This window comes from Colobus angolensis, unplaced genomic scaffold, assembly GCF_000951035.1.
Source record: "Colobus angolensis palliatus isolate OR3802 unplaced genomic scaffold, Cang.pa_1.0 Scaffold19, whole genome shotgun sequence".
Taxonomy (NCBI): domain Eukaryota; kingdom Metazoa; phylum Chordata; class Mammalia; order Primates; family Cercopithecidae; genus Colobus; species Colobus angolensis.
Genome location: NW_012115043.1, coordinates 11,255,834 through 11,270,050, shown reverse-complemented (window position 1 = coordinate 11,270,050; position 14,217 = coordinate 11,255,834). Strand labels below are relative to the sequence as shown.

Genomic DNA, 14,217 nt, shown 5'->3' with positions numbered 1-14,217 from the left:
TGCTTGAACCTGGGAGGCAGAGGTTGCAGTGAGCCAAGATCACACCACTGCACTCCAGCCTGGGTGACAGAGCAAGACTCTGTCTCAAAAAAATAAATGAATAACAATAAAATAAATAAAAAGTGGTCTAAGTGAAACTCACTGAACATTAAGTCTGAGGGGAAAAAAAAAGGAGATGAGGAATCTAAAGCTAGACCACAAATATGAGACTTAATAGGAAGTCAGTAAGACCACAGATGAACAATGTTTTTCATATCTGAAAATAATTCAAGGCAATGAAAAAAATCCACTCCTCACAGGTGGGTGCTACATCATGGTGCCTAAGAACACAGGCCTAGGGGTGGACAGAGCTGTGTTCAAATCCCAGTTTGGTCCAAAGCCAAAAGACCTCAGGCATACTAATCCTGACTTAAATCACCCAAAAACTGGGGATGACAGAATACTACATCAGAGGTTACTTTGAAGTTCACCTAAGATAAATGTTCCTGAAGTGCTTGGTGCAGTATCTGCCCACAATGAGCATTTCATAAATAGTTGCAATGATGATAATGATAATGTCAGCTGCTTTTGATCAAACTGGAATGTTGGAATCTAAGCCTTAGCCCTCCAGACGTTTCTGTCTAAAAACTAGAGTATTTTTCTACTAACTCCAAAAGGGCCTGAAGGTATTTTTATTACCATGAGAGTTTCAGCTGTGACCAGAGTTCATTTGCGCAATCTTTACATTCCAGTGCACTAAGTGCTTTCTCACGCAGGGACAAAAGAAGTCTTTGTCCCATGCTTGTGAAAAGCACCATCTTTGCTAGATGAGTTAACTGCTAAACTTAGGGTTGCTGCAATGGCATGCTGGGAAACCACATGAATCTACGCACATCCAAATAGTGAAGTAGCATGGGTTTTAGGAAAGCAGACCACAAGGAGGTGGATGTGCATGTGTGTGCACATGTGTGTGTGTTTTAAGGTAACATATTTTGAGTACCATCTATATGCCAGGCATCGTGCTAAATGCTTCATATTTCATAACAATCCTGTGAGGTGGGAACTTTCATTAGCGCCCCTTTATAGGCAAGGAAACTCAGTCTTATCAGTTCCGTGTTTTCCAAGTCAGATGGCTAATGAGTGAGCTGTGGAGCCAGCATTTGAACCTGGGCTCACACACATTCTCATCCACTATGCTCCACTGACTGGAACTGACTGTAGTGAAACAAGCCCTGCAGATTGTAGTTTAATTTTCTGATTAGTAACTTTTGGCAAGAATGGTCATTTAAAAGGACCAAAAAAAAAAAAAAGATTGGGTTGGGCGAGATGGCTCCACTTAAATCCTAACACGTTGGGCAGCGGAGGCAGGCGGATCACCTGAGGTCGGGAGTTTGAGACCAGGCAGACCAACATGGAGAAACCCTGTCTCTACTGAAAACACAAAATTAGTTGGGCATGGTGGTGTGTGCCTGTAATCCCCGCTACTAGGGAGGCTGAAGCAAGAGAATTGCTTGAATCTGAGAGGCAGAGGTTGCAGTGAGCCGAGATCACACCATTGCACTAGGCAACAAGAACAAAACTCCATCTCAAAAAAAAAAAAAAAAAAAGAAGACAGATGCCATAACAGCTTACAGGAGAGGGGTGACAAGAGTTAGGGGAAGGGGTGAGTAAGAGCCACTTCCCAAGCACTGGAAAGTGATCCAGGACAGTTTTTTTTGTTTTTTTTTGTTTTTTTTGTCTGCACACCTGGAGGTATATTCATTCAGTTGAGCACAGCAATTAGGAATATATTTTCTCGAGGGTGCCAGGAGGCAGCCTGGCTGAGAAAAGTAGTCTCTCTCCTCTAACAGAGGGCTGTAAGTGAGGAGCTAAACCAAGAAGAGCAGGTGTGACTGACAGCTCATCTGAGAACAGCCTTCATGACTTCTGCAGCCATGCCCTGGCCATGGCAGGCAGTGCCCCCCAACAGGTCTCTGACCAGCTCTGCCCTCCTAGCCATCATCCCACTCCAGGCCTGCTCCTGTGCACCATCCTTGTACTCAACAGCAGCTGATTAAGCCTCCTCCAAGGTGGCCTGCTCCCAGCTCTTCTTCCTGAGAGTCCACAGACCACAGGGAAATCAATGGAACGTCACATGGAGCGGGTAACATCCCAGCACACTCACATACACATGTAGACACATGGCTACCCCCATCTAGGAGAGAAAGAGGCCCAGACAGTCATCGTCACATGGTCGTTTGGCTTTTGTTTCTATCAACACTTGAGGTTTATACCGTGTCCTTTGATGTCAAGGAAACACCAACTACTTAGTATTGTGCCTTCCCAAGGAAGGGTTTGAGGTGGGAGTGGGGCCAAGGTGTGGTATAAGCTTCTTAATGACACTTAAGGTAAAAGGCATTCTAAAAAAAAGAAGGTAAGATCTTAGTTAGCTCATTTTTAAGTGGTTTTAGTTATCCAGTATCTAATAATATCAATGAGAAGGAGAAAGGAACAAAAGGGTTGTTATCCTTTCCAACTAATGACTTCATTTTTGTTTTTAATTAAGTTTACTGCCTTCCACTATGAAAGTAATACAGGTCATCATAGAAAATTTGCAAAATACAGAAATACAGAATATACTGAAAGCACAAGAAAGGAAAAGGATCAATTGCCCACAATTCTATATGGAGGCATACCTCAGAGATACTACTGGTTCGGATCCAGATCATCACAATAAAGCAAATATAGAAATAATGCAAGTCACACAAATTTTTTGGTTTCCCAATGCATACAAAAGTGTGATTATATTATATTATATTATGTAATAGCATTATGTGTAAAAACAATACACACCTATATTTAAAAAACACTTTTATTTCTTAAAAATGCTGGCACAGATAAAGTGAATAGCATTGCCACAAACCTTCAATTTTTAAAAACTACAACATCTGCAAAGTGCAGTAATGCCTTTTTTCTTTTTTGATTAAAAGAAATCGTAGGCTAGGCACAGTGGCTCACACCTGTAATCCCAGCACCGTGGGAAGCCAAGGCAAGCGGATCACATGAGGTCAGGAGTTCAAGAGGAGCCTGGCCAACATGGTGAAACCCTGTCTCTACTAAAAATACAAAAATTAGCCGGGTGTGGTGGTGCACGCCTGTGGTCCCAGCTACTGGGCTGAAACAGGAGAAATGGTTGAACCCAGGAGGGTTCTGCCAGGAGGCAGAGGTTGCAGTGAGTCAAGATCATGCCACTGCACTCCAGCCTGGGTGACAGAGTAAGACTCCACCTCAAAAAGAAAAAAAAGAAAAAAAGAAAAAAAATCGTTGCGGTTGTGATCACATAGCATATACTATTCCATTTCCATTTCTTGATGCAACTGACACATTTAAGGTGAATGGATGTTAAAATGAGTGTTAGGGAAGTTACTGTGGTGATGGCTGCACAACTCTGCAAATACACTAGTAAAAACACTGAAATGTACACTTTATATATGCAAATCATATGGCAGATGAACTGTATCTCAACAAAGATGTTGAAAATTATTGACAAACTTTATTTTTCCTATCTACATTCTGCAGACATTCTGTGTAATACAGGGAGTTACACAATATTTATGTACTATAGTTTTACTTAATCATTTACTTAATGATTATAGAGAAGTATACCTCAAGACATACTTCCCAAATAAAAGATGTATCTGGTTTTTCACTATCATAACCAATGCTAATATCAACACTGAGCTCTTATGAATGTCATATTCATTCTTTGCAATAGTTTCCTAAAAGGATTTAGGGTTTTAACAATGCCAACAATCTAGAAATTATTTTAAAGGACCAATGGACTTGCAAAACCTAGTTACTCTCTAAAATCATTAAGCATCAAAAATAAGTAAGTAGGCCGGGTGCGGTGTCTCACGCCTGTAATCCCAGCACTTTGGGAGGTTGAGGTCGGTGGCTCACTTGAGGCCAGGAGTTCGAGATCAGCCTGGCCAAGATGGCAAAACCCTGTCTCTACTAAAAATACAAAAATTAGCTGGGCATGGAGGCACATGCCTATACTCCCAGCTAATTGGGAGGCTGAGGCACGAGAACAGCTTGAATCCGGGAAGCAGAGGATGCAGTGAGCTGAGATTGTGCCACTGCACTCCAGCCTGGTGACAAAGCAAGACTCTGTCTTAAATATATATATATATAAATAAATAAACAAATAAATAGGCCAGGTGCAGTGGCTCACGCCTGTAATCCCAGCACTTTGGGAGGCCAAGGCAGGTGGATCACAAGGTCAGGAGTCCAAGACCAGCCTGGCCAAGATAGTGAAACCCCGTCTCTACTAAAAATACAAAAATTAGCCAGGCGTGGTGGTGCACACCTGTAATCCCAGCTACTCGGGAGGCTGAGGCACAGAACTGCTTGAACCTGGGAGGCAGAGGTTGCAGTGAGCCAAGATCACACCACTGCACTCCAGCCTGGGTGACAGAGCAAGACTCTGTCTCAAAAAAATAAATGAATAACAATAAAATAAATAAAAAGTGGTCTAAGTGAAACTCACTGAACATTAAGTCTGAGGGGAAAAAAAAAGGAGATGAGGAATCTAAAGCTAGACCACAAATATGAGACTTAATAGGAAGTCAGTAAGACCACAGATGAACAATGTTTTTCATATCTGAAAATAATTCAAGGCAATGAAAAAAATCCACTCCTCACAGGTGGGTGCTACATCATGGTGCCTAAGAACACAGGCCTAGGGGTGGACAGAGCTGTGTTCAAATCCCAGTTTGGTCCAAAGCCAAAAGACCTCAGGCATACTAATCCTGACTTAAATCACCCAAAAACTGGGGATGACAGAATACTACATCAGAGGTTACTTTGAAGTTCACCTAAGATAAATGTTCCTGAAGTGCTTGGTGCAGTATCTGCCCACAATGAGCATTTCATAAATAGTTGCAATGATGATAATGATAATGTCAGCTGCTTTTGATCAAACTGGAATGTTGGAATCTAAGCCTTAGCCCTCCAGACGTTTCTGTCTAAAAACTAGAGTATTTTTCTACTAACTCCAAAAGGGCCTGAAGGTATTTTTATTACCATGAGAGTTTCAGCTGTGACCAGAGTTCATTTGCGCAATCTTTACATTCCAGTGCACTAAGTGCTTTCTCACGCAGGGACAAAAGAAGTCTTTGTCCCATGCTTGTGAAAAGCACCATCTTTGCTAGATGAGTTAACTGCTAAACTTAGGGTTGCTGCAATGGCATGCTGGGAAACCACATGAATCTACGCACATCCAAATAGTGAAGTAGCATGGGTTTTAGGAAAGCAGACCACAAGGAGGTGGATGTGCATGTGTGTGCACGTGTGTGTGTGTTTTAAGGTAACATATTTTGAGTACCATCTATATGCCAGGCATCGTGCTAAATGCTTCATATTTCATAACAATCCTGTGAGGTGGGAACTTTCATTAGCGCCCCTTTATAGGCAAGGAAACTCAGTCTTATCAGTTCCGTGTTTTCCAAGTCAGATGGCTAATGAGTGAGCTGTGGAGCCAGCATTTGAACCTGGGCTCACACACATTCTCATCCACTATGCTCCACTGACTGGAACTGACTGTAGTGAAACAAGCCCTGCAGATTGTAGTTTAATTTTCTGATTAGTAACTTTTGGCAAGAATGGTCATTTAAAAGGACCAAAAAAAAAAAAAAGATTGGGTTGGGCGAGATGGCTCCACTTAAATCCTAACACGTTGGGCAGCGGAGGCAGGCGGATCACCTGAGGTCGGGAGTTTGAGACCAGGCAGACCAACATGGAGAAACCCTGTCTCTACTGAAAACACAAAATTAGTTGGGCATGGTGGTGTGTGCCTGTAATCCCCGCTACTAGGGAGGCTGAAGCAAGAGAATTGCTTGAATCTGAGAGGCAGAGGTTGCAGTGAGCCGAGATCACACCATTGCACTAGGCAACAAGAACAAAACTCCATCTCAAAAAAAAAAAAAAAAAAAAAAAGATTTTTTTTGTTAAAAGTCTAATTTGGATGCTTCATTATTCTGCCCTCAGCTGTGCAGACAGTAATCTGGGAGGTGGTCCACAGCAACCACACAGAATGTAAGGCTTCCCTGAGGCAGATGATGCAAATAAAACCTCACATCTTGTTAGAACCACAGAAGGTTAAATGGATTTTTCTACTCTCCTTCCTGTCTCTGGAAACAAGGTCACCAGATTCTACACGGTTTTAGGAAAGGTGACCATACAATGTATCCTCCAAAATAAGACAGTTCTGAGAGTGCAAGGTGCACTATTAGTAAAGACGCCGGCATAAACCAGGACATCATCCTAGTTATAGGTTCCCAGGTCATCCTGGTTGAGGTTTCTCAGTCTTTCAATGAACTGTTTGTGAACTGTCTAAGTGTGTCAGTAAGCTAAAACGCTGTACATAGAAGAGAAAAATGTGACATGGCTCTTTACCTGGGGCATGAACCAGCAGCAGCTCTAACTGTGCTGGGTCATGTCTGTATCCCAATCTGGCCTCATGGTGAAAGGAAGTGCTTTATCCAAGGGGGGAAAAGTGGAGAATCACAAGAGTCACCACAAGAACTGCAGTATTTTTCAAGGGATGGGGCAACCCCAAGGATTGCTTCATTAATATAAGCCCAGAAAGTCTGAACATCCTATTTTGTAGACCCAGAAAACAATACAACGACCATAAGAAGCTCTTCCTCAACCCTAACCCATTGGCACTTTATTTGCTTTATTTCAAGAGGAGGGTTTTTTTTTTTTTTGAGACGGAGTCTCGCTCTGTCGCCCAAGCTGGAGTGCAGTGGCCGGATCTCAGCTCACTGCAAGCTCCGCCTCCCGGGTTTACGCCATTCTCCTGCCTCAGCCTCTGGAGTAGCTGGGACTACAGGCGCCCGCCACCTCGCCCGGCTAGTTTTTTGTATTTCTTAGTAGAGCCGGGGTTTCACCGTGTTAGCCAGGATGGTCTCAATCTCCTGACCTCGTGATCCGCCCGTCTCGGCCTCCCAAAGTGCTGGGATTACAGGCTTGAGCCACCGCGCCCGGCCAAGAGGAGAGTTTTCATGCCTCCTGGTCTTCTCTTACTCATCCTCGAACTTGAGGAAATATACTCATTCTGACAGCTCTTCTAATTCCAGCTCCAGGCCTAAGGAGCAGCAGAACTTACAGGGGTTTAAAAAAAAGTCTGAATTTTTCACTCTCTAGATCAATCTAAGAGCAATGCAGTAAGATTTTCCCAGCATTTTTCCAGCAAATGTAATTAAATTCCAGGGAACTTGGAACAAGAAATGCCCTTTAGGGACCACCATGACCAACTTCTTCCTTGCAGAAGAGGGACTGAAGCCTCAAAGTGAAGAGCTGCACCCAAACGCATACCATACCCCTAGGACCAGATCTGGCTCCCAGACTGATTTCCTTTAACCACTACTTGGTTTAAATACTATTTCATGTTGTAGATCTCGCCAAAGAGAAGAAAGTAGGGGGTAGGGGAGGAAAGAAAGGAAGGGAGGGAGGAAAGAAAGAGGGGAGGGAAGGAAGGGAGGGAGGGAGGGAGGGAGGGAGAGGAAGAGAGGGAGGGAGAGAGGGAGGGAGGAAGGGCATGAAGGAGGAAGAAAGAGAAAGGAGAGAAGGAAGAAAGGGAGAAAGGAGGGAAGGAGAGAAGGAAAAAGAAAGAAAGAAAGGAGGGAGGGAAGGAAGGAAAGGAGGCATGGGTTGAGCCAGGTCTGGATCCACTCCATTAAAGCTCAATGACAATTTCAAATTACCAATGTATGGCAATTTGAGGGAGAATAAAGAGACAACCAAAAATGTCTCAGTAAGACCCTGACAAGAGGAGGACAAACGTATCACCTACCTTTGGTCTTGATGGCCGTTTCAATGTTCAAAGCATCCCGCTCAGCATCAAAGTTGGTGTAGGCTTTGACTGACCCATATGCACTTGGGGGTGTAGAGTGCTGAGGTTAAAAGATAAACATACTCAAATGACACACATTTAAAATTCTCTTGTTGAAATAACAATTCCTAATATGTTTTCCTATTGTTTCTTTTAACAATTCAAATCATTCTCATACTAAGTAACTAGGTAGGTACTAACACACCATCACACTTCATGCAAGTAATTTCATTTTTTCTAATAAGAATTCTTCAAAGGCTCAGCTAGTTTAGAATATGCTCTCTCAATTTCAACTTTTCATCTTACTTTTCATGAGAGCTCAAAAGTAGACAATGCAAAGCTGGAGACCTGAAGCCACCATTTACTCAGGAAGGCTCTGAAGACCATTATACTGGGCTGGCAACAATTTGAAATAAGCTGAAAATATGGAAATGCCTCAATGACAAGAGTGTTTAGTCAAGTTTCTGCTATAGGCACATGAATTTCTACTGGGCTGGTGTTGCTGAGCTTACAATTTAGATAAATGATGGAAGCAGCTTCTTCCACCTCTTTACTTTGGTCACCACTGTGGCACCAAAGTGGTCTGGCCAGACGGCCCACATCCTCCTTGTGTTTCCTCCCCCTCTCTCCTCTGTATCCTTCCCTCTGCCTTCGTTAACACCATTCCTTCTGCCTACCACCCTCCACTCTTGCTAAGATGTCTTACCGCTTTTTAAACCACACCCTCTTCCTTTCCCAATGCTTTTCTTTTCTTTTTTTCTTTTCTAGGTAGGATCTCACTCTGTTGCCCACGCTGGAGTGCAGTGGTGTGATCATGGCTCATTGCAGCCTCAACCTCCTGGGCTCAGGTGATCCTCCCACATCAGCCTCCTGAGTATCTGGGATTACAGGCACCTCCCACCACACCGGGCTAATTTTTTCACTTTTTTTTTAAGAGATGGGATTTCTCCATGTTGCCCTGGGCTCCAGTGACCTTCCCATCTTGGCCTCCCAAACTGCTGGGGTTACAGGTGTGAGCCACCATGCCCAGCCTCTCTGTGCTTTTTCGAAGCTCATTATCCTTCCTGATCTGACAGGTGGGAATCTCTCCCATTCCAGATTGAGGTAAGGACAATGGCATGCTTCTACATCAGTTCTCCTTTCAAGGTATTAACTTCCCTCCTTCTTTGAAATGCTCTTACAGTTTTCCCTCTCCCTGCTACCCAGTCCCAAAGCAAAGGGCAGAAAAAGACGATGGACAATCTGATTGTGGTTGGCTGATGGCTGGTGGAGGCAGCATCACTGCCCACCCTCAACATCAAGGCTCCCATCCTACAACCCACCCATATAATGTGATGACTTGGCCTTGGTGCAGTTTCTGTAAAGAGTGAAAAGGCCAAGATCCCTGAGTTACTTCTCCACCCACAGGCAATACATTATAAACCACCCAGCACCCACGACATTCCATTTTATTAGCACTCAGACTGTACAGGTGAGCAACTAAGATGCCTTCCTCCTAGATGTCTCCCAGGACAGGCCAGAAATCTAAGTTCAGTATTTGACAAATGTTTCCAAATGCACTTGTGAGGACTCTCTTGGCCAAATGTTAAATCCAGTTAATATTTATAACTCTGACATACAATGCATTATCAAAGTATGTTCCATCTAATTTCACCACTTAAACTTTCCAGTAAGATGAACTTGATGACACGGAGCACACATTCAGGAAAAAGGCAAAGTGCTATTTTGAAATGCTCAGTGTGTTTGCTGTGGTAGCTATAAAATGTGGATGAAATCTAAGGGAAAACATTTTCCCATTTATTCAGAGTGCCGTCAGTTATTTACAAGGCAGGCAGTCCAGCCATTGAGCCATATCACATATGACTGCAACAGTGAGTGGGGAAAAGTTTTGTGTCATTTTACAGTGCCTCTGGAAATGAAATTAAATAGAGAATTGAACCTATTACCTATAAAATCCACATGTCTGAAATCAAATTTGTGAGGCAAAGTTATCTCTTCTTTCCTTAAAATACTGGGGAACATGTGACATTTTCTATTTCTGCCCCACCTCTCCACACATAGGAATATACTAAAGTAGAGTAACTTCAGAGGCTACACGAAAAGCCCTCTTATAAAACCTGATAACAAAAACAATCTAAGTCTATTAGAGAAACAAATTATTTAGCACCTGAATTTGTCTGACCTCAACATGCACTTTGTATTATTGTCAAAAAGAGCATGCACAAGTTTCAAGAAGAAAAAAGACTTTTAAAAAAACTCCATAGGCTTTATTTACCCTCCATACAACCTGTGCTTTCACAGGCTCCACTAATTTGAACATTTTGATGGCAAGTACCATGAACAATACAGAGGGTCTTGTACCATGTGACCCAAGTCACTGTCAACCCTCTGTTGAGTGATTCATTGCATTTTAATTTCAATCAAAGCATATTTTGAAAGATCTGTCAGATATGGCTACAAACCAGTATCAGTGCTGAGTTTGTATAAAAGCCATTTCTGCCAAGATGACCTGGAAGATGTATAGTATCATTAGTTATTCTACATATTCACAATTTATATTCCACTTGATTCTGAAAGTATTTGAAATAATTTTATTTCACATATAGCTTAAATTTTTTAATTGTAAAAAAAAGAAACAAATGCAACAGAATGTCTAGGTTCACATATTTCCTATGAAAGAAAATTCTATTTAGTTCTGAACTCCCTAATAGTCAAAGCAAAAAAGGAAACAAATGAATTATAATAATTTCATTATATTCTTGGTTTTTTAAAAGAAATATCCTAGCTTTTTTGGAAAAAATATTTTCCAGGTGTTAAATTTTTAAAAGTATAGGTCCTCAGTCCGGGCGCGGGGGCTCATGCCTGTAATCCCAGCACTTTGGGAGGCCAAGGCAGGTGGATCACAAACTCAAGAGATCAAACCCATCCTGGCCAACATGGTGAAAACCCAGACTCAACTGAAGATACAAAAATTAGCTGGGTGTGGCGGTGAGCGCCTGTAGTCCCAGCTACTCGCAGGAGAATCGCTTGAATCCGGGAGGTAGAGGTTGCAGTGAGCTGAGATCGTGCCACTACCCTCCAGCCTGGCAACAGAGTGAGACTCTATCTCAAAAAATAAATGAATGAATAAATAAAATAAAAGTATAAGCCCTCATCTGGAATAACTTCCTGGACACTGTAAGAAATCCAAAAGATGCAGAATTATTTTTGATATGGCTGTGGCTTATGCCAACCAGTAATAAAATCCCAGGACATGACATTAAAAGTCATGTATCATCATAACAATTATTACCAATGACATGTTAAGTATGGCAGAATAAAATTCCAGCCATTCCAGTGTCACTAATTCTGTCCAATTTTAATGTGAGGCCAAGAAAAGTTTCCAGTGCCATGATATTTCCTTCAAAGTGAACTACTAGGAACAGCTGAAGTATCGAGAAAGAGGAGAACCAAATGATGACTGTCTGAAATGTCCCCACCTTCCTTAGATATACAGGGAAAGAGAGTAACATGGTCATCCAGAGATGTCCAACTTGCAAAAATCATATAAAGTGAAATTGACATACTTACATCACCCTCCAAGCTGAGCTTGCACAGGATTTCATGAACAGTAGACATTTTGAAGGAAGCTGGAAAAAAAGGACATCAAAAAGTCTTTATGAAGAGGCTTTCCTTTACTCTGAAGCACAGCGATTCATTATGCTAATTTATACTCCTTGGACCATTTCATCTGAGGCTATTAGACTAATTTTTGCAAATAGATGCAATTCTTATCTTACGATTGAAAAAACTAAAGCTCAGAGATGGTCTGCCTTGGTTTGGGATGGACTACTAAACTAGCCAGTCTTTCTCTTCCTCTGTGTAAACAGAACCTGGGGAGACTGATTTGTGAATGCAAAAACAAAATGTTCCCCGTGGCTAATGCAACCTGTTCAGACAGGATAAAACTGAGTCTTCTACTTCTCATAAAAGGTGATGGGCTTGCCAAACCAGCCACTACTTCTGCATTTCTCATAAGCAATTAAACATATTGAGAAGGACCTGAAAGCTACAACGTGAATTGAAATTAGTAGCATTTTCGTGTTGCCCTAATTGTTAATTGGAACCTTTATTATTACCCATAATTACTTTCTTAGTCCAATGATACTTGGAAGATATGAGAAAGACGGTGGACAGATTTTCTGACCTTAACTCATTCCATAAAGAATTGAATCTGTTGTATTTAAGATTCGAAATGGCTGAAATGAAGTCATCTTCTTCCAGTTAATATACTTAATGGGGCAGCAAAACGATAGCCTCATGAATCGGCTTTCCAGCTTTGCAATCATACAGTTCTCGGAACTGATACGCCCAATCCCTGCCAATAAGGAGTGCTCAATTGGTGGTAAATTATCTCAACAGAGACAAGACAGGTCATCAACATAATCACCCCAAAAATAAAGAAAATAGAGTAGAGCTGCGTCCTGAAATAGACAGGAACGACATTTAAATTGCAGCAACTCCTGCTTTGGTCTCTTTTTCCTTAATACTCTTTGATCAAGGAAACTGCACACATGCAAATTCAGCTTTCTATTCTCTTCAGTTTGCTTAGTCTAAGTATTTTCATAAAACTGGTTTGGCAAGAGTATTTGACATAGATATTTGCTAACTTATAGGAACATTTTGGACTAAGCAGATCCCAGGCCTGGTGTGGGAAGAAAGTGGGGAAATGTAAGAGGAGAGGATTTGCCTTTAGTTGTGGTGAAGGATGTATTCTTGCAAGATTCTCATCCTGGGCTCTCCCCTAGACCACTCCCCTCTTCTTGATGCTCACAGAAGCTTTTAACGCACAGCGAAGTCAGTCAAAGACCTTCCACTTCCCTCACACAACTCTCAGACAGCCTCCCCACCCCAATTTGTCCCACCGATGGGGTATAATGCTGATTTGTAAAAAGTATTGCTCTAGAAATAAACTGGTACATTCAGACATGAAATATTATTCAGCACTGAAAAGAAATGAGCCACCAAGCCATGAAAAGACACAGAGGAACCTAAATTGCACATTGCTAAGTGAAAGAAGCCAACTGAAAGGGTAACATGTTGCAAAGTTCCAACTTCATACCATTCTGGGAAAGGCAAAATTACGGGGACAGCAAAAAGATCAGGGATTCAGGGGAGGAGGAAATGAATAGGTAGAGCAACAAGGATTATTAAGGCAGTGAAATGATTCTATATGATACTGTAATGGTGGATGCATGCCATATATTTGTCAAAATCCATGTACAACACTAACAGTGAATGCTAATGTAAATTATGGACTTTGAGTGATAATGATGTGTCAATGTAGGTCCATCAGCTCTAACAAATGTACCACCCTGATACAGGATGTCGACAGTAGAGGCTATACGTGTGTGGGAACAGGGGAACATGGGCATTCTTTGTATTTTTCCATTCAACTTTGCCATGAACCTGAAACTTTCCTAAAAATGAAGACAATCGGCCCGGTGCCCAGTGGCTCACACCTGTAATCCCAGCACTTTGGGAGGCCGAGGCAGGCGGATCACAAGGTCAGGAGATAGAGACCAGCCTGGCCAACATGGTGAAACCTAGTCTCTACTAAAAATACAAAAATTAGCCGGGCCTGGTGGTGGGTGCCTGTAATCCCAGCTACTCAGGAGGCTGAGACAGAAGAACAGCTTGAAACGAGAAGGCAGAGGCTGCAGTGAGCCAAGAACACACCACTGCACTCCAGCTTGGGCAACAAAAGCAAAACTCTGTCTCAAACAAACAAACAAAAAAATGAAGACCATTTTAAAAAGTCTTGCTCTGTGGCAGAACCATCCAATACAGCAGCCACCAGCCTCACGTGGTTACAAAGGATCTGAAATGCGGTCAGTTCAAACTCAGATGTGCTGTAAGTGTAAAAGACATACTGAATTTTGAAGACATAGTATGAAAAATATATATAAAATCTCCCATTTATAATTTCTTTCTTGGTAAAGGCAGGGTCTTGCTATGTTGCCCAGGCTGGTCTCGGACTCCTAGCCTCAAGTGATCCAAGTGTTGAGATTACGGGCATAAACCATTGTGTCCAGCCCAATAATTTATATATTGATCATATATTACAATTACAACTATGGTATGTTGAGTATATCTTATTTCCATTTAATTTCACCATTTTGCCTTTTTTAATGTAGCTACTAGAAAATTTTCAATATAGGAAGCTTTCGTTCTATTTCTATTGAGTAGTACTGGTCTAGAGGATCTCAGAGAGCTGTCATCCAATCTTAATCCCAAAACCTTTGTAACAACCACAAGTTTGAGTCTTCTTGACTTTTTTTTTTTTTTTTTTTTTAATGTTTCAGTAGAGACAGGGTCCCATT

At 41.9% G+C, this 14,217-nt stretch overlaps 1 protein-coding gene across 3 annotated transcripts in view; it reads right to left on the bottom strand.

The window, feature by feature from the left end:
- Nucleotides 1–14,217, bottom strand: part of ANXA2 (annexin A2) — a 57,445-nt gene that overhangs the window by 32,923 nt on the left and 10,305 nt on the right. For all 3 annotated transcript variants that reach the window (XM_011940476.1, XM_011940477.1, XM_011940478.1), the window contains 2 exons: nucleotides 11,426–11,484; nucleotides 7,817–7,916 (listed from right to left, as the gene is read on the bottom strand). In XM_011940476.1, the coding sequence (XP_011795866.1) occupies nucleotides 7,817–7,916; nucleotides 11,426–11,473 (148 nt within the window). In that variant the 5' untranslated portion in view covers nucleotides 11,474–11,484. The remainder of the gene's footprint in view (nucleotides 1–7,816; nucleotides 7,917–11,425; nucleotides 11,485–14,217) is intronic.